At 39.5% G+C, this 20,618-nt stretch overlaps 2 protein-coding genes across 3 annotated transcripts in view; one reads left to right on the plus strand and one right to left on the minus strand.

Annotated features, from left to right (window-relative positions):
- Positions 1–17,932, plus strand: dok7b (docking protein 7b). Of its 2 annotated transcripts, none has more exons than XM_086082916.1 (12): positions 1–188; positions 297–342; positions 989–1,056; positions 1,346–1,496; positions 3,217–3,417; positions 8,662–8,781; positions 10,130–10,243; positions 11,354–12,123; positions 13,791–13,865; positions 14,029–14,074; positions 14,145–14,276; positions 16,513–17,932. In XM_086082916.1, the coding sequence occupies exons 1-12, from the start codon at positions 135–137 to the stop codon at positions 16,650–16,652; spliced, it is 1,917 nt and encodes a 638-aa protein (XP_085939042.1). In that variant the 5' UTR covers positions 1–134; the 3' UTR covers positions 16,653–17,932. The 2 variants fall into 2 exon arrangements, with proteins under 2 accessions (XP_085939042.1, XP_085939043.1); XM_086082917.1 differs by having other exon boundaries at positions 10,133–10,243; positions 16,513–17,931.
- lrpap1 (low density lipoprotein receptor-related protein associated protein 1) overlaps positions 17,806–20,618 on the minus strand; it is a 10,203-nt gene continuing 7,390 nt past the window's right edge. The window contains exons 5-8 of the mRNA XM_086082918.1: positions 19,744–19,899; positions 19,497–19,579; positions 18,620–18,796; positions 17,806–18,142 (exon numbers count right to left, since the gene is read on the minus strand). Coding sequence (XP_085939044.1) covers positions 18,074–18,142; positions 18,620–18,796; positions 19,497–19,579; positions 19,744–19,899 — 485 coding nt within the window. The 3' untranslated portion in view covers positions 17,806–18,073. The remainder of the gene's footprint in view (positions 18,143–18,619; positions 18,797–19,496; positions 19,580–19,743; positions 19,900–20,618) is intronic.

Raw genomic sequence — 20,618 nt, forward strand, 5'->3', positions numbered from 1 at the left:
GACTGACGGGGAGAAAGTGCAGTTTGCCCGGCTGATGCTATTTTGATGTCACCCCCTCCCAACGCACATGCGCGCGCGTATGCTGGTGCACACGCGCACACACACAGCTCAGCTGCTAGGAACCATGTCAGAAGATGACGGATACAGTTGTCGCGGAGGGACAAGTCAAGTTTAGAGATGGGAAAAAGGTGAATTTCTCAACTTTTTATTTGGCTGTCAACTTTAACGAGCCTATGAGGATGTGTGTGTGTTTTTTGCTCTCCTGAAATTGTTTTTATTTTTCTCCTCAATCACAGTGGAAAACTCGCTGGGTCGTCGTTCGGAAGCCTTCTCCGGTCGCAGGTATTTTAATTTTCTTCTTTTAAACTTGCAGTTATTCACTTAATTTGACACTTTCAGCGGTCTTATTTGCATATTGTCATGTAACCATAAACCGTCATTTGGGCATGCGCAGTGTGCTTCAACAGAAGCTCTATTTTGCTCGTCAACACGTGGATGTTGCGCAAAAATCACCGCTTGGGTCAATTTCATGTCGTTTTAAACTTACTTGGAAAGTCTACAATCTGAACATCAACTGAGAGATAAGCATATAGTAAAACATTTCATAGGCTGTGAGTTTGGAAGAAATCCTTTTGTTTAGAACTAAAAGTGGCATCATTATTTATATGGTAAAATATATGGAAATAGGCAAACATGGTTGGAATGATGTGAGTGAGTGTGTGTGCACGTGTGTGTTTGCGGGTGTTCAGTGATTGTCATTCTCAGCTGTGCCAGTGGATCAGCTCATTGTTTTAGGGTTTGCTATGGCAGCTGTTGCATAGACAGACACTCGCCACAAATGACACAAAGCTACTCTGTGTGATGTTATTAAGCACAAAGCGACTGCCAATGTGTAAAGCTCGTGTCACGCTGTGTGTGTGTGTGTGTGTGTGTGTGTGTGTGTGTGTGTGTGTGCGTGTGTGTGTGTGTGTGTGTGTGTGTCCTGCAGACTGCCTGTCTGTGCTGGCCTACAAAGACAAGAAGAAAACCAAGGAGCGTCTCGGTGTGACACTTGAGGTACACAGCTTGTTTTTATGCAGATTTTTTTTTGTACAACTCAAGTGGAATGCCGTTACAATCACCCACAATATTAGCTAAAGCTAAAGTAAAATTTAATTTTTTTTTCTCAATTCCATACAACCTGGAGATGTACTGTAGATTCTGCTATAATGCAACAGTTGTGTTCTAAAGAATAGAACAACAATAACACATCAGATATGGAAAGCTGGACGACATCCATGTTATGACTTATACTTCGCTCTATTCAAAAAATACCATATGTGGTCAATACTGACGCTTTTCTCAGGGCATCTATGGTGTGGAGCCAGGGTCAGGTTATGATGGCGTCAGCTACACCCTCTCCATCCTCTGCCTGACGCACACGCTGGTGCTGGGCTTCCACAGTCGAGAAGCTCTCCTGGCCTGGGACGCCCGTGTATGCTACAGCCTGGGAGAAGGTCAGTGGCCTTGAAAGCATAAATGCATTTTTTAGGAGACTCATTTCATGGTAATATTCAGATTTCAGGTGAAATGTCAGGATGAATCTTTTCTTTTTTTGTTGACCTACTCGAAAGATTCATTACTTTTTGCAGATCTTGCTGTTGTCGAACAAGAAACTTTATGGCAAACTTCTCAGCAGGTTGTAAATTTCCAAGCTAGTCAACTTTTACGCCGGCATGCCTTTCTGTGACTTTTCCAGTCTTTCTGTTGCAACTGGCTGATGACATTCTGTGACACTCAGCTCAGCCAGTGGCCACGTCCCTCTGAGAACATCTGTTTTAAGTCTCGCATTGGCGAGGTGACTGTTGATCAGTTTGTCTTGATGTCCCATGATGTCAAAATGTGAACGGAAGACGGAAGAGGACTGTTTAATACAAATCCAAATTGAACCAGGAGTTGTACTGGTCCAATTCATAGATCAAATACGTAAAAAAATAATAAAATTGTATAGTGCATTTTCAAATTCATCCTGAAATTTCGCCTGAAGTCCAAATTACAAAGGCGGGGAACTGCCAATGTGGAGTACATTTGTCTAGCCAATACATTAAAAAGTATTTTCAAGTACGTTCGAATGTATTTAAGTACGTTTAAACGTATTTGCAAGTACGTACTTGCAAATATGTTTAAACCTATAAAAAAAAAAAGTGTTTTCCCATAATGCCATGGGGTATTGAGTTGCACATGTGACATTATGGGTGAAATGCAGAACGGAAATCGTGCACTGCAGGCATAATAATAAATCCCAAAAATGACTAATAAACATATTTAATTACTTAATTTTCGACCGTATTGGTAATGTCGGTCAAATGCTAAATTTTGTTTGTTTGTTTTTACATGCGCATGTGCACCTCCAATACCTCGTGGTATTATGTGGAAAATGTGAAGTTTTAGCATTTAGACTACAAGCATGTTCGAATGTATTTGCAAAATAAGTTTGATGAACGTATTTACAAATACGTTCGAATGTATTTGCTAGTCAAAAATGTTTACTCCACGCAAACAATCTGTGAATGGTGTAAGTCTTCTGAAATTGACTTGAGGTGACCATAACTTTGTTCCTGTGTGACCGGCCAGTTGTAGGGATGACGTGTCAGATAAAAAAATATATATTTCAAGGATATTTGATCAGTTTGTATTCTGTAATTATATTGACATTCATAGTCGTGCTGAAGCCAGTACAACTGTTTAATGTGGTTAGAATATGACCTGAATTTGACAGATATAAGTCATCTGTTGCTTTGTTTTCCTGGGCTATTGATTTTGACTTTTGCCAAGATGATGTATCACATTTTGAAAATAAGCATGTTGAGCTGGTTGTGAATTTGAATGAGAGGCTTTGTCATCTTTTAGAAACTGCGTTTGCAGTGAGATAAGGTTTGAAACCCATTCCCTTAGTTTAAATCATGAAATAAGTTATTTCGGTTTTATCAACATGAGGCCTGGACAACATTACTTACATGAACGCCAGGGATGAATTGACATTCTAAAATGACAGCGTGATTTCACGAAAGTTACTTTCATTCAAATGATTCTGTATTATTCAGGACGCCATTGAATGAATCGCATCTGGACTGTTCTGGCAATCCAGTTGCGTTGGATTAAATCGGCTAAATGAGAATATTCACAGGCACAATTCTATCTTACTGACTTTTATCCCTCTCTGTTTTGGCCCTGCAGTCCACAGATTTGGTGTCAACGTGGAGCCCGGTACCAAACTGGAGATTGGCCCCGCCTCTCTCCACCTGTGCAACAACCTCTTGGCCCTCACCAGGGGCCTCCCTCCCGTCATCATTGGCCACTGGAAGCTGTCCAATTTACGCCGATATGGCGCCGTGCCCAATGGCTTCGTGTTTGAGGGCGGGACTCGCTGTGGATTCTGTGAGTAAGACTTGATATATACGTACAGTGGAACACAATCCTCTCCGGCAGGATGTTTCCCCCCATATGATGGTGACAGTATGAGCCTGGATTGGAAAGAATGATTATACAACTTCCATTTTTTTCCTACACAGTTGGTTCTTTTTGTAGTGGCAGAATTATATTATATTCTGCAGGTGTCCCTTATATTGTGACTGTTGAGTATATTTAAGGCGGACTTTTTTTTGGGGGGGGGGGGGGGGACTGCCCACTGGGGACTAAATCAAATAGCTGTAATGATTAGACCCACTTTCTACAATGTAAAGTAACTAATCCGTGTCAGACTGCATTACTTCCCACCAGAAATTGCTTTGTGTGTACAGTATGTACGCGTAGACTCATGGCTCCTACCCGACTCGCCATGAGGTCCACAGGCTCTTGTTTCCGTGCTCCGATGACCAACTGCTATTAATACTAGGCATCCTTGTTGGCCTTGTCAGCCAATTACATTCTTCCTGGTGTCGCGACAGACTTTTCTTGTCTTCTTATTGGCCTCAGAGATATATTACCCAGCAATCTCAGCGATAGTCGAGATAAGCCATCTGAGTGTTGCTTAAAAAAACAAGAACGAGTAAGTGAATCACAGAAAAAAACAACACATTTTGCTGTAGCAAACCCAGCCAGACAATGGTGAGGCGTACTGGTGTTTCATGAAGTTTTTTATTCTTTGTTCCATTTGTTGAGTACGTACGTAAGAGCTATACCGTAAACAAACACATAATAAACATAAATAACACCTCCTTAAATCCTTAAAATGATCAAATACACCTTCAACACAATTGTACATATGAAAAATTAGCTAAAGCAGAAAGCTAGTAAGTAGCATTAAGTAACCACTTATAAGAAGCTATCATTAGCTTCACTCCTACGGAAAATACAAAAAGTCATTTTTTTCACGTCATAAAAAAATCACAATAATACAAATAAATCAACACAAATACCTTGTCCCCATTCCAGCTAGGTGTTAGACAGCAACAACATAAATCGGCGTTTCAGTCAGCAACATGTTGAATCACGGACCTTTTTCTTTTTTTTTGTTAGCGTCTTTCTGTTAGATGTAAATACTCTAATGGATAGTGGACTGCCGGAAGTGCGACAAAATAAAAGCACATAACATTAAAATTATGACTAAGAAAATAAAGCATGGAGGGAACAAAATATTGAATTTTTTTACTACATAACTTCAGTGTTAATTATATGTACTTAATTAAGAAAAAAGGGCAAGCGGAATTTTTTGACCAGAAAAAATTGCTTTCCAAAAACTCAATAAGTTGACGCTACATCCACTCAACAAATGTATGGAAGTTAAAAGCTGTATCAAAAATGAATATTTACAAAGGCAATATTGCAAAAAAAATAAATTGACAGAGAAATGTTAGTTTTGCAATACTCAAATATAATACAAGTTTGTTATTTTCCTCACATGGTTTCTCTGTGCCCCACGATGTCCATTTTTATTTATGAAAAGTGCTATTTAAATAAAGTTTGATTTGATATTGTGGTTTTAGTTTGCAGTGATGTAGTACTGCACTGCATTATAGCTACTGAGAGGTGTTTCTAATAACACACAAACCACAAAAATATTAACAATTATTTATGTAAAAGCCCAGGTATGTGCTTGTGCTCATTTTATTTTGAGCTTTGTTGACAAATGAAATATTGAAAAGTAATAGTAAGTCATGTTTTATTTAATAGTTTATTTAGGCCTGTCATAAAGTGGATTATGATGGAATGTGTCCAAATTCACCCGAATTCAAAGTTTGGCAAACACTGAAATATTGAGCATTTCTGCAAACACGTTCACTCGAGGTTTATTTGTTCCCTCCAGGCAGCCATTAGTTTTATTACATTTCACTGAGCTAAGAAATGTCAACATTTGAACACTCAGTTCAGTAAATCATCTCAAGGCAGGAATCAGTTTAGCTCTCCTGCAGGTCCAAATGGATCAGAAGTTCTGAGGCTTAGTAATAACTTCATCAACACATAAATAATACCAAAAGAAATGGTTTTTGCAGGGTCAGCCTGTGAGTTCTTTAGACTTATGTTCTTGATGTTTTAAGTAAGAATGTTTTTTTGTTTTTTTTTCATCACCGGAGTGTAAAAAGTGCATAAAGGTGGGCATGGTTATGCTGGACAAAAGTCTTACAGCTTTGAATGTGAGCCGGCTTCACCTAACTTAAAAGCAAACACACTCAAAGTTAAATAACTTTCTGAGTTCTTGCATGAGAGACATTTGCCGTTTCATTGTATCATTTGTTTATGTCATCTCGCTTTTGCCAAGTTACAATTACTTTTGCTGACTGTTAAATCCTCATTGGTGGCAAATGGTGCAGAATAATGAGTTGCATTAATTACAAATAGTTATAATTGGAGAAGTGCATTCGGAACTAATCATTGAGCAAATAACCCTCATTTCCCAGGAGCCTTTTACGCTTCAACTTGTGTGTGTGTGTGTGTGTGTGTGGATCATTGTGTGTGTCTCTTGGTCATCTAACGCTGCAGTGGAGCGATAATTTGTCCTAGAATGGCACCGTGCACACTCCGGTGCACTTTCACAGTCAGCACTCAGATGCTAACTAATACCCCTGGCTGTACATTTGACAACCAACGTGGCATGGCAAACTTTGTGACACGCATTCACACACAGCTGTGCACAGTCTTGCTGTGCACAGCGCTTTTAACGGGTAGTAAAGGAAATAATGATTTGGGGACTTCATAAATGTGACGACCAAGTTCTTGCAGACTTCCTCCCTGTGAAAGCCAACACGCCAACGTTGCTAGGCAGGACCCTCTAATCGATGTTTGGAGCGGAGCCTGTGTCTGGCCTATCAGTTCACATGTGTTCATGTTGCCCCTGTAATGAACACGCACACACACACACACACACACACACACACACACACACACACACACACACACACACACACACACACACACACACACACACACACACACACACACACACACACACACACACACACACACACACACACACACACACACATCCACAGGCAGCAATAAATGATCTGCTGCAGAGTTTGGAAAGCTGTCAAATGTGTGATAGGTGAAAGTAATTCAAAGCCCAGCGTGCTATGGCAGCAATTTTTCCATGTCCTTCAGCACACGCACACATGCGCGCACACACACACGCACACACACACACACACACACACCGCTATAACCGAAGAAACATCAAAACATCCCCGTATAATTGATGCCCATAGGAATGCATTGGAGGAAAGTTTAACCCCAAAAAGTCTTGAAATAAAACATTGATAAAGATTCAATATGCGTTTTTCATGCAAATCTGGAGGGAAATTGGGGGAAAATTCACACCCAAAAGTAAAAAATATAGACAGTATATATTGGAGAAAAAAAATTCATGAATATGCAAATCTGCGAGTATGCAGGGAACACTATATTTACATATTTAATTAAAATTTGGACAATTATAGCTTACAGCCAGGGGTGGACTGGGGATAAAAAGTAGCCCGGGAGTCATTGACAGACCGGCCCACTTCATGCGTTCAATTATGATATATACTGCTCAAAAAAATTAAAGAAATAAAGTGTTCCCTTAATTGTTTTGAGCAGTGTATATGCTATATATATATAAAAAATCAAAACAATTAAAGGAACACTTTGTTCATAATTTTTTTGGGAGCAGTGTATATCACTGGTATCGTGTCAAAACCTTGTACCTCCGAAATCGTCACTTTTCAGGAGACCCCAAAACGGTTTGTTTGTTCAACCATTAGCATTGCATCATCACAGAGAGCAAGCCTTTCAAACTTTCAACACTTTAGGTTGGTCAATTATTTGTAAAAACAAAAACAAAAAAAACACCCACACATATGGACTGACCAATACTACCTGTATATATTTTTGAGGTTCAATTCAATACAACGTCGTCGCAGTTCAATATTTTTTTGATACAGATTTTTTTTTATTGTAAAATTGTCATGCATTTAAACAAATTATAACTTCAATGTCCCCCATGATAGAAACGAGGTAAAAAAACAACAACAAAAGATTATTGACATCTCATGGCTCGGGTCGACCCACTGTTGTGTAATTTTTTATGCATATATACTTTACCATTCCTCCAACCTCAATTTTTATATTGTATTCATATTGCATTTGTTCCCAAAAATTTAATTACAACTGAATGTGCTTACAAGATCACAATTAGTGTTTATTTGAACTCATATGGGAATATGAATGGTTAAAATGGACAAAAGCCACCAATAGGCAAACATAAATAATAGGATAGGACGAGACACAAATCTCACGAGACGAGATGTCTCACGAGAACGAGATGAGAATTTCTCAAAATTTGTAATATAAAAGAATGCCTGATATCATTTTTAGTTGTCAAAATGTTTTCTTTTTACTGAGCACACCACAAGAAAATTAAAGCTCTGGCTCTTTAGTGCAAATGGAAACATAAACACATTTTTTTATTATTTTTCAAATGCTGCTGCAAAAGCTGAAAGTTTTGTACATGAACTAGTTCAAAGTTCAGTTCACAATTATTATTTTTTAAAAGTTGTTCAGGTAAATAGTTCATATTAACTCATTCACTGCCATTGACAGCTATAGATGTCAAAAATTAATTAGAATTATTTATATTAGTTTAAATTTTTTTCACTTTTGTTAAGTTTTTTTTTTCGAGTATGAAAACCTTTTGGTAAGTAATTGTTATGATTGTATTTTTATTTTTTTATATTCTTTTCTTTTGGTAAAGAAAATATTTAAAAATTAGGGGCGTGAGGCGATTAAATTTTTAAAAATCATAATTAATCGCATGACTTCGCTAGTTAACTGACAATTAATCACAAATTTTATATCTGTTCTAAAAAAAAATTCATACTCAACAACAACAAAACTTAACAAAAGTGAAAAATCTTTTAAACTAATAGAAATAGTTCTATTATATCTATAGCTGTCAATGGCAGTGAATGAATTTTTTCTCGGTTTTCATACTCTTGTTAACAAGTGGGAAACATTTTAAACTAATAGAAATAGTTCAAATTAATTTTTTACGTCTATAGCCGTCAATGGCAGTGAATGAGTTAAAAAAAGAAGAAGAACTAAGGTCATTAAAAAAATTTTTTTTTTTGTTAGATATAATGTAATATGTAATATATATTTCATCCATTTCTCTTTCTAACTTTTGTTTCCTATTTTTCATGTTTGCTGCAGGGGCCGGAGTTTTCTTCTTGTCCTGCTCAGATGGGGAGCAGATCAGTTTTCTGTTTGACTGCATTGTGAGGGGCATCAACCCCAGCAGGGTGCCACATGGGTTGCGACCTTCCCTGCCAGGTGAACACACACATGCATGCTTTGCTGCCTGTCAAGACTTCAGCATTTGTTTCAGGACGGAAATGCCACATACGCGCAGCCCTAAAGGTCAGCTTACGATTAGTGGGTCAAGCCTTTGCACATGACTTGTGTGAAATGTGTTGCTAAGTTCACATGCATTTCTAAGACAAGGCATTGTAGTGACATCTGAGGAGAGACACGGGATGTGAACGAAGATCTGACGATATCTTTTTATAGAAACAAGCACGCCACCGGAAGAGACCTCCTTATTTTCCGCAAAACTATTTCAAATTATATTCACAGAATGCCAAGTCAGAACAGGAGTTAAACATTGTGATGTTTCCCCCATTTTGTTGCCCATACCGCAGCTTTCGTAAAAAATGTAAAGGCCGCCTGCTGTGGGGCCGGGCGACATTCACTGCTGTTAAAATTAGCCAAGCCATGCTGGAGGGATGTCAGTTGACGCCTCACAAATTGTTGTGAAGAAACTTGGCATGGGCACGTTAAAGGATTAGTTGTTAAAGACCTGAGGCGCACACACAGGGGTTGGGTTGTTGTCACCTAAAGTACGTGCACAACATCACACACTGCAATGTGCACACACTAACACGTGCTCACGCTCACATCCTTCTCTGCCATTATGGAGAGACATGAAGCAGGAGATGTTGTTTTTTTTGTTTTGTTTTTTGCAGGGAGTTACAATAAATTGCTCTTTTTATATCCAGCACACACATTTTAACTCATTCACTGCCATTGACGGCTATAGACGTCAAAAATTCATTTGAACTATTTCTATTAGTTAAACATTTTTTCCACTTTTGTTAACAAGAGTATGAAAACCTAGGATTTTTTTTATTGTACATTTAGAACAGATGTAAAATTTGTGATTAATTGTGAGTTAACTATTGAAGTCATTATTAATTACGACGCCTGACGCGATAAAAAAAAAAGATTATTAAAAATTAGGGGCGTCGGGTAATTACAATTTGTAATCGTAATTAATCGCATGACTTCACTAGTTAACTCACGATTAGTCACAAATTTTATATCTGTTCTTAAATGTACAATAAAAAATGTTTCTAGGTTTGCATACTCTTGTTAACAAAAGTGGAAAAATATGTTAAACTAATAGAGATTGTTACAATGAATTTTTGACGTCTATAGCCGTCATTGGCAGTGAATGAGTTAATTTAGTATGATTAACCTTTGGCTTTCAGATGACATGGTTGACTGTAGCTCATGACTGCTGTTTTTGGCTTCGTATGCATCCCCACCATTGGTACAAATATTGATACATTCCTCTGCATAGAGTTTTACCGATATGTTGTTTCTTCTATTAATGCTAAAGCAGAGAACCTCAATGCTGATCCGGTATCAGTTGAAGAACGGATCAACCAGGAAGCCTCAGATCTGGAGAAAAGACTCAGCATGCTGTCCACTTGCAGTCTTGCGAGCAGCACAGGTAAAGTCAAACTTTTAGGGTCTAGCTAGGGAACCACTAAGGTTGGAGAAATGTTTCCAAAGACCCTCTCATAGACCTAACACCAATTAGACATGGCATCATACAGTAACAGCATGTACTTCTAAATGCCATGGGAGCTGTAGGGGATTGTCCACCACCACTTGTCTGCGACACTTGTGGACACTGACTGTTGTTTCATTTTGACTTCTTGTAAAAAAAATAAAAAATAATAATAAATCTCTTGATTGGAATGATGGTTGACATTTAATTCTTAATACGCAAAATTACAACTCTCAAAGTAATATAAACGCTAAAAATACAAGATAACACCCCTTGGAAATTGTTTGCTTCCCTAATCAGTAACACCTGTCCGCTCGTGATCACCTGCCCATGGCTCAGGTAAACAAACAAAAACACATTGCCCCCTAGTGGTTAGAGGTCAAAACAAATCAAACAGGAACAAAATGGTATTTATTATTATTATTATTATCATCAAAGTTTAACCTTTATTCTAGAAAATAAGTCTTAGTTTTACACACAGTACTGTACTCTATTTTTGAAGAATAAAAAACATTACTTTTGTTGTCCAAAAAACCCCTTAGGTCTTTAATCCTGGATTAAAAAAAAAACTTAATGCATAGATCTCAGATTCATGTGATGCTATCTCACCATTATATCCACTTTTAAGTGGCCTAAATCTAAGGTAGGAAGGAGTCTTTTTTTTATATTACATCGACCCAAAGGTGTGTATTCCTTTTTTCTGGGATATGAGAGAACATAATTTTAAAACAACAAAGATAGAACATCATCTTTCATTCATTATTTTGTGGGCCTCCAAACCACCGCTTGCAGACCTCCGTAGGGCCTCAGGCCCCGGTTTGAGGACCATTTAGATGTCCTCTATGATAGGGAATCAAGTTGTTGTAAGTCTTAATTACAGTCATAATAATAATAATAATAATAGTAATAATGTCTATATTGACTGCGGGGGCTGCAAGTCATCCATGCTGATTGTTCTGTTCTAGATGAATGCTTTCCTGCTTTCCTGCTTTCGGCAACAAGTTAATGACAGAAGTGTTAAAGAGTCAATTAACTTGACTTTCTTCTCAGCCTCCACTTACAGCTGCAGCACATCTGTTGCCGGGGACGACCGCAGCAGCATCTCCAGCTCCTCCTCCAGCCAATCAGACACCAGCTACGGGAGCCGACGTCCTTTCTGGGCCGAGCCGCTAGCCAAGTTGCACGTCCCCAGCGAAACGGCGTCCAGCTCGTCCACGCTGAAGGCCTTGACCTCTTCGGATGACCTCCTCTACGCTGCCGTGATGGCCGGCTGCGCTCCGTCTTCCGCACAGCTCCATCCTCGTGGTCTCCATGACAGCGGGCGCCAGAGCTCCTTGGACAGCGGCATTGGGATCGCGACCGGGAGCTCGGGCAGCTTCTCCTCCTGTACGGGGAGTGTGGACATGGTGACTCAGGGTGCAGGGGAGGAGTTTGGCTCCTTGGTCAGTCTACCTGCACCTCCTCCTGCGCCTTCACCCTCCCAATCCACACCTCAGCAGGAGCGGTGCATCTCTCAGAGGCTTGGTGATGAGTGCCTGCTCACACCTCACTATGATACGCCCAGAAGTCTGATTCAGAACAGAGCCATGAGGGACCCCTCAGCAGTCCAGGAAGACCCCTCTGAAACAGACGGGGACGGCACCATGTGCAGGGATCGGCTTGCAAGTCAGGACCAAGGACTGACAGACGGCCTTCCGGGATCCGAACCTCGGCGGCAAGCTTTGATGCCGTGCTCGCTCTCCTGGGCAAGTGAGAGGTCGCCCCCTATGGACATGGAGGACAAGTCCATCCCCAAGCAACAGTACTATTCAGTAGACAAGGTCAGTGATTCACAACCTTTTTGAACCAAGGCATATATTTTAAATGAGAGAAATTCCACCATTAAACATAAATGTCACAAAAATATACTGAAATCATAATGATCCCTCGCAAATTAACTGTACTTTTCAAGTATGAAATCTGGGCCAAAATGCTGATATACTCACAGGAAGCCATGATTTCTGTATATACGTTGCTTTTCCATTACAACAGGCGGCAATCAATTGGCAGGATTGAGGCGGAATCAACTGAACTGAGCAAGAGTCCGCAGTGTACGCTCGCCGCCATTCAGCCGTTGCCTGACGGGGTGACGTCAAAAAATCACAGCCCATCAAATGCACTGAAGCTTTCATAATTCACACACAAGAAAAAAAAAAATCAATTTCCGGGTTCAAGCAAGCAAGACAAGACATAATAAAACAGTTGACATATTTAGTTTGACAACAAAACGTAACCACAATGGCGGCCATGTACGTCCAAATAAAGTTGCTATAAAATGTGTTTAACTGGAAATGATTTTTGAAAAATTAATCTCATAGTTAGTAACAACCAAATAAATACTATAGAGCAAATTTGTCATGACAAGTTGGGGTTCCTTTTAAATGTGACCAAACTAGTCTAAACATGACATTCTGATTAATATTCCATTTGTGGAATATGAGTAATGAAGCAAAATCCAGCCGTTTTTACCCATCTCAGGGGTCAGCCATTTTGTCACAGTTGCTCAGGGCTCAGGCAACAACCAATCAGAGCTCACCTGTTTTTTTGAAGCTGCGCTGGGATTGGTTGTTACCTGAGCAACATTGATGTCATTTTCAGTCGACAACAGGTGGCAAAATGGCCGCCCTATGAGATGGATAAAAACAGCTGGATTTGGCTGCTTAACTCATATTCACACTAACACAATTCTGACCAGAATACTATACTTAGACTTGTAAGGCTGCATAGAACATATTATTGACCCCCCCCCCCCCCCGAATAATTGGGGTTGACTTCCCCTTTAAGTCATCCATCTGTCAGCCAGTGATGACACAGCCCTGCCTGGCCTGCATTTTCAGGACTCGGCGGTTCTGAAAAGTGGTTCCATTGTAACCACGCCGCCCCGAAAAGGCGTAATGGAAAAGTGACCGTCAAGGCTTAAGTCTGCTCTTTTTAACTTTGTCCCCAAAACATTGAACCCTGGCTACAAATCGTATGGCCTCGGGGACATTTATTAGGAGGTTCCGCTATCCTGGACACTTTTCTGTAGAAAAGAAATACTGCGTGGGTTTCTGTCAAACCCTGCCGGGAGCTTGTTTTCCTTCTGATATATTTGTCTGATAACTCAAAGGCTCTTAGAAAGGACCTACGACCTTGTGTTTAATTAATCCTCTGATGGCTTGTGAGTTCATCTCTCTTGTCCGGAGCACGTCAACAGCAGAGCGGCTTGTCATATCTAATAGCTCGTTTGTGTGTGTGCGTGCGCGTACACTGCAATTCCAGCAATAGCGGGCCCGTCGACTTTCTGAGTAGTGATGAAACTTGCAGAAAGACTGTGAGACGGCGATGTTGTTGACTGAATGACAAATGTCTTCAAGCATCATCGGCTCAGTGTGCTGAAAATGAAAAGGCTTTGTTTTGGTTTCTATATAGTGGATTAAACAAACAAAACATGTCGCTCTTTGCACAGTGCTGTTCCGGTTTTGATAACTACATCACACCAGAGCAGTGGCGCGCTGCAAAGAGCAGAAGTTTCCTGATGCAGGTAAGATTTGATTGATTAGTGGATGTAAGGATAGTTTTGAAAATATTGTAGAGGGGGAAAAAAATGCAAATTTTTAAGGAGTAATTATTTCATATTATCAAAGTATAATTGAACTTAAAGGCCCAGATTTCCCAACTGAATGATTCATGCACTTCCGTTCTAGGTTGGCAACTCCTCATGGGTTCCAAAGCCTTCTGCGGATTCACCAGGTGTGTCACGTTCAACAGTATGCTTGGCGTTGTCAAACGGTGTCATAAACTTGGATGTGTCCACATGCAGACCAGCTGTACGTGAGAGAGGATCCCCGTGATCATCAGGATGATGATCTGATTAGGATGCTGTCCCCTGTGCCGTCCTCCAACCCGCTGCAGCCGATCACTCTGGGCACAGCCAGGCCACAGTCAGCCTCTGGTAAGTTTTAAGTTGCCCCCCCCCCCCAAAAAGGTCAAAGTATGTTACCATGCCGTCAAAAGTCATTACCTTACAGGCAGTGTTGCCATAGTTACCGTGAAAAAGTAACGTTGTCACTTTACTGATTGCTTGATTTTATAAGTAACTATTAAGTTAGATTACAAGTTAGCAGATAAAAATGACACCAATGTTTTTAACAGTGACATTTGAGAATAAAGTTTGCTTAAGCTTTTATTAAAAATAATATAGATAACCTTTTTGACTTACCATAATTATTTTTATTAAAAAAAAACCCACATTGATTTCGCTTGTTTATATATTTAAAAATAATGCAGTCTTTCTAGACTTCGCTTCACAAATACATTTATTAAAAACAGTCTTTTATATTTAACTATTCATGTTGTAATGCCAAAATTCAACATTATTTAATGCACAAAGTACATTGCTTGTAAATGTTGATTACATTTGGGGACCTCCTGCAGTCTCAAACTGTTGAATGCATACTATACGGTGTTTTGTTTTTTGTTTTGCTGTTATGTTATTGACGCTAGATAACACTGTCGACAGCAAAGAGTGTGCAACAAATGTTCATTTTTATTTTAAGCGGACACAAACTCAAAATAGAAACTGTATTTCCAGCTTGAAAATGCAAATCTGTTTATGTAGTGTACGGTACAAACACGTGACAACTTTCAATTTTAAATATGCATATCTTCTTTATGAGCCACTGATTAGTTAAATTGTACGACGGCTATTAGGGCCACGTATATATATATTTTTAGTGGACAATATTCAGAGAAAAAAACTCGCAAATTTGCCACTTTATAAACTAACTTTGCAAGAAAACACTCGTAAATTTGTGAGTTTATTAAGTGGCAAATTTGAGAGAGAAAAAAACTCAAAACATATTAGAAATACACGTAGCATAGCTATAGTCTAATGTGAGGATTCGTTGGTGGTTAATGGGACACTGTTTATAAAATGAAAAGGCAGGATAGAGACTGATTCATTCTTAATTTAAACTTTACTCTTCATACACGGCAACTAGACCAACAACACTTCCTGATTCCCTATCAGCTGATTAACCAATCAGAAGCTAGCATACTTTAGGTAAGTGCAAGCAGATTTGACACATCAACTTAACTTATTGTACCAAAAAAAAAAGTATGAATGTGTAAATAAAAATTCTGTACAAGTAAATATTTATTTTAACAAATGAACTTAAACGCTTGATCCTCTGGGTGTGAACCTTCGCCAAGCGAGGCGTCTTTTGCTAGCCTGGAAATCCAGACTCACTCGCGACTTTGCCGGAGAGTGAGTCTGGTCAACCACCTTATCAGTCGCATTTCTGAGGCGGGGCAAACCTGAGCTAACAGACAGTAGACTGAACCAATGAGCGAAGAGCGGACGTGATGTCAGAAAAGCGACTCGTTGAAGTCTCCTTTTTTTTTTTTTTTTTTGCGGAGATGGAGTAAAAATCCAACATGGTTACTAACCGAAGAGAGACAGCAGTGAATGACGTCGTTGTTGAGGGAAAAACTTGATGACTGAAGAGTGACGCTGCTCACAAAGACGACGTGACGCAAATAGACGAATTTGATTGTGACGTCCTGTTTTCGGACGGAGCCGAATCGCTGGAGCCATTACGATCTCCTTATTTGAAAACCCGACCAAAAAGTATTGGCACAAACATCCGAGTAGTACGCTACGTGTATTTCTCGTATGTTTTTTTATCTCGCAAATCTGCCACTTTATAAACCCACAAATTTACGATTTTTTTCTCACAAATTTTTCATTTTGTTCTCAGAATATTGACCCCGCCCTCTAAAAATATATATATTTTTATGTGGCGCTAATACGCCGTCGTAATACCGATAAAGTATTTAATATAAATAATAATAAAAAAGTTAAAACATTGCATCTGTTGTCATGTACTCGTTAGAGGGCCGCCATTTTTTTTTAGGTCTTTTCATTCTTCTGACTCACAAGAGTAAATTTTCGACAATGTGAAATATTGTCCAATTCGGGCACAGCAAAGTGCCTGCTTTATTTAGGAAGATAACACTATAGTTAGTAAATATTCAATGTCAAGCTACATTTTTAATTACAGTACAGAACAAGTACAAAAGCTACATAATAAAACCATCATCACAATAAAACTCTCATTAAGAGAATGGAATAAAAGAACATGTAATTCTTCTGTTTGCTCTCCCACTGTCACCACTTTCCAATCCAGAAGAGGGCTCCGTTGTCAGGCACAGCCACCGAAACAACGGCGCCATGGAAACAGCTGAGCGAGTGGGTGCGGAGCACGCACTCGCCAGGGAGGGTCGACTGACTCAGATGGACAACAGGCGGCGAGGGCCCCCGCGCTGACTTTGTTACCACCCGAGTGGATGACGTTCTGCGCTGTACAACATCCACGTTTGCTGCTCATTAATCCATTCCACTTAGAAAATGAATATACAGTATAGAAAATGCCTGGGAAGTCTGTTGTGTTGGATGTATATTGATGGACAGTAATCCCCTGCATATTTGTTGATCTGTTTTCAATTTACATGACCTTTAAAACATTTTAAGATTATTTATGGTTGACCTTTTAATGTAAGCAATGACTTGCATTTTCTGGCTGTTATCTCTATCCAAGTCTGAATAGTGGGGGATTATGCTATTTGTTGAGAGTTCATAAATTTTTGGTGTGATGCTTTTTCATGCAGAAGATTGATGATTTATATTTGATTTATACAAAGGTGTTTTTTTTTTTTTTGGATCTGCATGGTACTTAAATCTGAAATGTCACCTTTTAATAAATTGGTTATTTTTCCAACTTGGGGGGGCCGAGTGCTGATGCTTAAAGCCTCATCCCCAGCTGACGTGATATAAAATTGCATCTTATCACAAGCGAGCGCACTATATATGATCATATGACAAACTCAGGACCTCCTATCATACATTTGACTGTTTGGAGGCCCAGCGCACTTGGCCATCATTCCACATCAGAGCGTAAGTGCGTTCGATTGAAAAAGCAGCTTCAGAGTTATTTCTCAGCTGTGCAGCTGAAGAATCCCGAGAGAACGGAGAGAGTGATCAGTGAACCCGTGCCATTATTCATCACAGTAATCGATGCTTATGCTTGTGGTCCGGGCGAGGGCACAAACTGATGAATGGTAAAGCTGTGCGCGTGTGATCCAATTTGCCACCCCCCGCTTGATGTCATTATGACAAATAGGCTAATATTTGACGGCAATTTACTTTTATGAGACTTGTGTGTCTGAAGAGGAAACCTTATGATGCTGAGTCACAAGAAATTGCTATTTTCTCAGCGGCCGTCCGCTCGTTTCGCCGCAGGGACGGATTTCCCCGACAATGCTTGTAAATAGCCAATGGTTTTATTTATGCCAAGTTAACACAATTATGAAACTATATTTTTCAAATATATTCTTTGTATGTTGTCGCCACGTTTTATTAAATATGATAGATTGGTGAAATGTTTTCCACAGTTGTTTACATGCTGCTACTAAGCACGTGATCCTTGTTTCAACTTTATTGATTTCGTACAACAACAAATCTGATAATTTATTACAAAAAACGTGCTGATTTGTAAAGAATTTGTTTTCATATTATGTACAAAAAAAAGTGTTCCGTGATTTGCAAACTAGACAACAAATCAACAACAAAAGCTAAGGTAGGGGGGGAAGATTATTTGACAGTGGCTCAACTGAGTTCATATGAGATAGGAAGCAGGACTTTTAGTCAAACTGATTGATCCTTCACCGGCGTTGTCACAAGCGAGGGGCTCACAGCTCATTGTGAGCCAGACCCTGACCAGAGATTTTGTTGTTCAAGTCCTGCATGTGTTTCTTCATCTGCAAGAAAAAAGAAAAAAAAACTTTGTTGGTTTTGAAGTCTTACTTTACCCTATAAAGCCTGAACCATGAAATATATGAGAGAAAATTCAGATTCTTTGTAAATAGAGTATTTATCGGTTATTTTGAACAAACAAACAAATTTGTGTCATATTTGATACACAATGCTTTAAATTAGTACATTTATAACTGTCAAAAATATTATAATAAACATATCAAACATAGTATTTCCAAAAATCAGAAAGAACATTTCCCACTATTAATAAGTCTCTCCTCAATCTTGCAAGGTTGCTGAAAAAGCCATCAGCTGGGTGATACTGCCCTCTAATGGATTATCCATGCAATGCATGTGTCAGATCATATACGTCAGTGTTTTAATGGGGAAAAAAATATTATAAACAAGAAATAGACTGTATTTAATATAATACATTTGGCTTTATAAGGTTGATGATGTTAAAGGTGAATGCACTTAAATACCTTGTAGCCCATCTCCCTGGTCTTCTCAGCCAAGGTGTTGTACTTCTCCTGGTTCCTCTCGATGTGCTGTTTGTCTCCCAAAGCCTCCACGTGTTGCAGCTTCTGGTGGGAAAGCTGCAGCTGCTCCTGATAGTGGCTGTGCTTCTCTACCTTGGTCTCAAAGTGATGCAGCTCCTCCTAAATGGACAAAGTTGCCACTTTTACTTCGTCCCTGAAGCAGAAATGCTCCTCTCGAAGGGATGCCAAAATCATTTTTGTCGTAGGCCACATCATGGTTATGGTTTTCAAAAATATATCGCTCTGAAGTCACCCTAAAACATATCATTCACACAATCGCTTGCGCCAAATGAAAGTTGACGACTTTGACTAATCCGGGGAGACTTCAGCGAGCATCCAAACGATTAAGGCCACATTTGAACACAGAAATGCACCAGAAATAGCAAAGAGGAAAAATACGATGCAGACTATAGGAGCAGTAAATGGATATGACGTGGAAAAGCCTTGGCTGATGCGGCCACTAAGTATGATACTGTATTGCTGATAATAACACCAGACTGAGCTACATTTAATCTCTTATGACAAGCGGACATTTTTACATAACGGCCTGCCCTGCTGGCGCTTGCATGCAAATCAGCCACAAGGCTGTCCTACATAGTCAAAATGCGATTTTAACCTTACCTGTAAAGTTTGTGAGCAAAGATTTTATGACAGTGACAGTTTGACAAAAAGGATTAGAAAAATGTCTTCAGTTGGCCCACATGAAAAATATTGGGAGGTCGCACTGTTAGATGTGTGTGTGTGTGTGTGTGTGTGTGTGAGTCCATCCGAAGAAACAAATAAATGCGAGTCGGCGTGTCAGAGGAGATGTAAAGCCGACCTTGAGAGAGTCCAGCTCATCGTTGCTGAGGTTGGCTCTCTTGGCAGCCTCCCACAGTTCGATCACACGCGGCTCCCGGAATTCTGCACGGCAAGAACGGACACATGAAAACCGCTTTGAGCTGCCGCGTTGAATACAAAAGCTTGCGGAGATGCAACGGCGAGAAGACATTTGAGATGTGAACATAATGAAATGGGATTTCTTCTATTGATATGCAGAGTGCGCGTGGGTGTCCCCCCCCCCTCACCGCTGTCCTCGACGAAGCCCTCGTGGCTGAGTTTACGGAGGCGCGCAAAGCCTTGGTTGAGGTCGCTCATCTTTCGTTTCAGTTCCGTGTGCTTGTGCTGCACCTGCTGCTCTTTGCCGTCGCCCTCCAGCGGGGAGATGACATTCTTGTGGATCTCTGGGAATCAGAGGTCGGGATGATGAAAGCAATGACGAAGGCAAGCGTCTCAGAGAGATTGAGGTTATTAACATTTAACAACATGGCTTTTTCTTTATGGAGCATTTTTTCGGACTAAAGGGCACAAAGGAGCCAACATCTGCATTATGGATACTGGTAAATTTATTCTGGGATTATGCGGATGTGATTATTTTTTTTACACCACAATAATAAATATATTGTTAGTGTTGTTGATCATTATTCTTAAGACCAACTAACCCTATAAAGCCTGAACCATAAAATATATGAGAAAATTCAGATTATTTGTAAATAGAGTATGTATTGGTCCTTTTGAACAAACAAATGATTCTTTTTTTTTTATCAACTTCCACATATGATTTTTGATTTGTGTCATATTTGATACATCCGGTCACAATGCTTTAAATTAGTATATTTATAAGTGTCAAAAAGATAACAACAAACGGACGTATCAAACATATTAGTATTTACAAAAATCAGAAAGAATATTTCCCACTATTAATAAGTCTTTCTTTTCTCAACTGGGGCGATCTTGCAAGGTCGCCGGAAAAGCCGTCAGTTGGGTGATACTGCCCTCTAATGGATTATCCGTGCAATGCGTCATATACGTCACGGTTTTAAAGTAGCACTAAGGAACTTTTCAACTTTAATACAATATTTTCATAACTCTTCTGATGAAACATCGACTTAAAACTATGGTA

Source organism: Leptonotus elevatus, chromosome 8 (genome assembly GCF_054856555.1).
Source record: "Leptonotus elevatus isolate MCC_2025b chromosome 8, RoL_Lele_1.0, whole genome shotgun sequence".
Classification (NCBI taxonomy): Eukaryota; Metazoa; Chordata; class Actinopteri; order Syngnathiformes; family Syngnathidae; genus Leptonotus; species Leptonotus elevatus.

Bases quoted from the DNA above. Each gene is read 5' to 3' on its own strand.
- dok7b (XM_086082916.1), top strand. From the start codon at position 135: ATGACGGATACAGTTGTCGCGGAGGGACAAGTCAAGTTTAGAGATGGG. The intron at 3,418-8,661 runs GTGAGTAAGACT...TGTTTGCTGCAG, and splicing joins CGGGACTCGCTGTGGATTCT to GGGCCGGAGTTTTCTTCTTG. The intron at 14,075-14,144 runs GTGTGTCACGTT...GTCCACATGCAG, and splicing joins GCCTTCTGCGGATTCACCAG to ACCAGCTGTACGTGAGAGAG.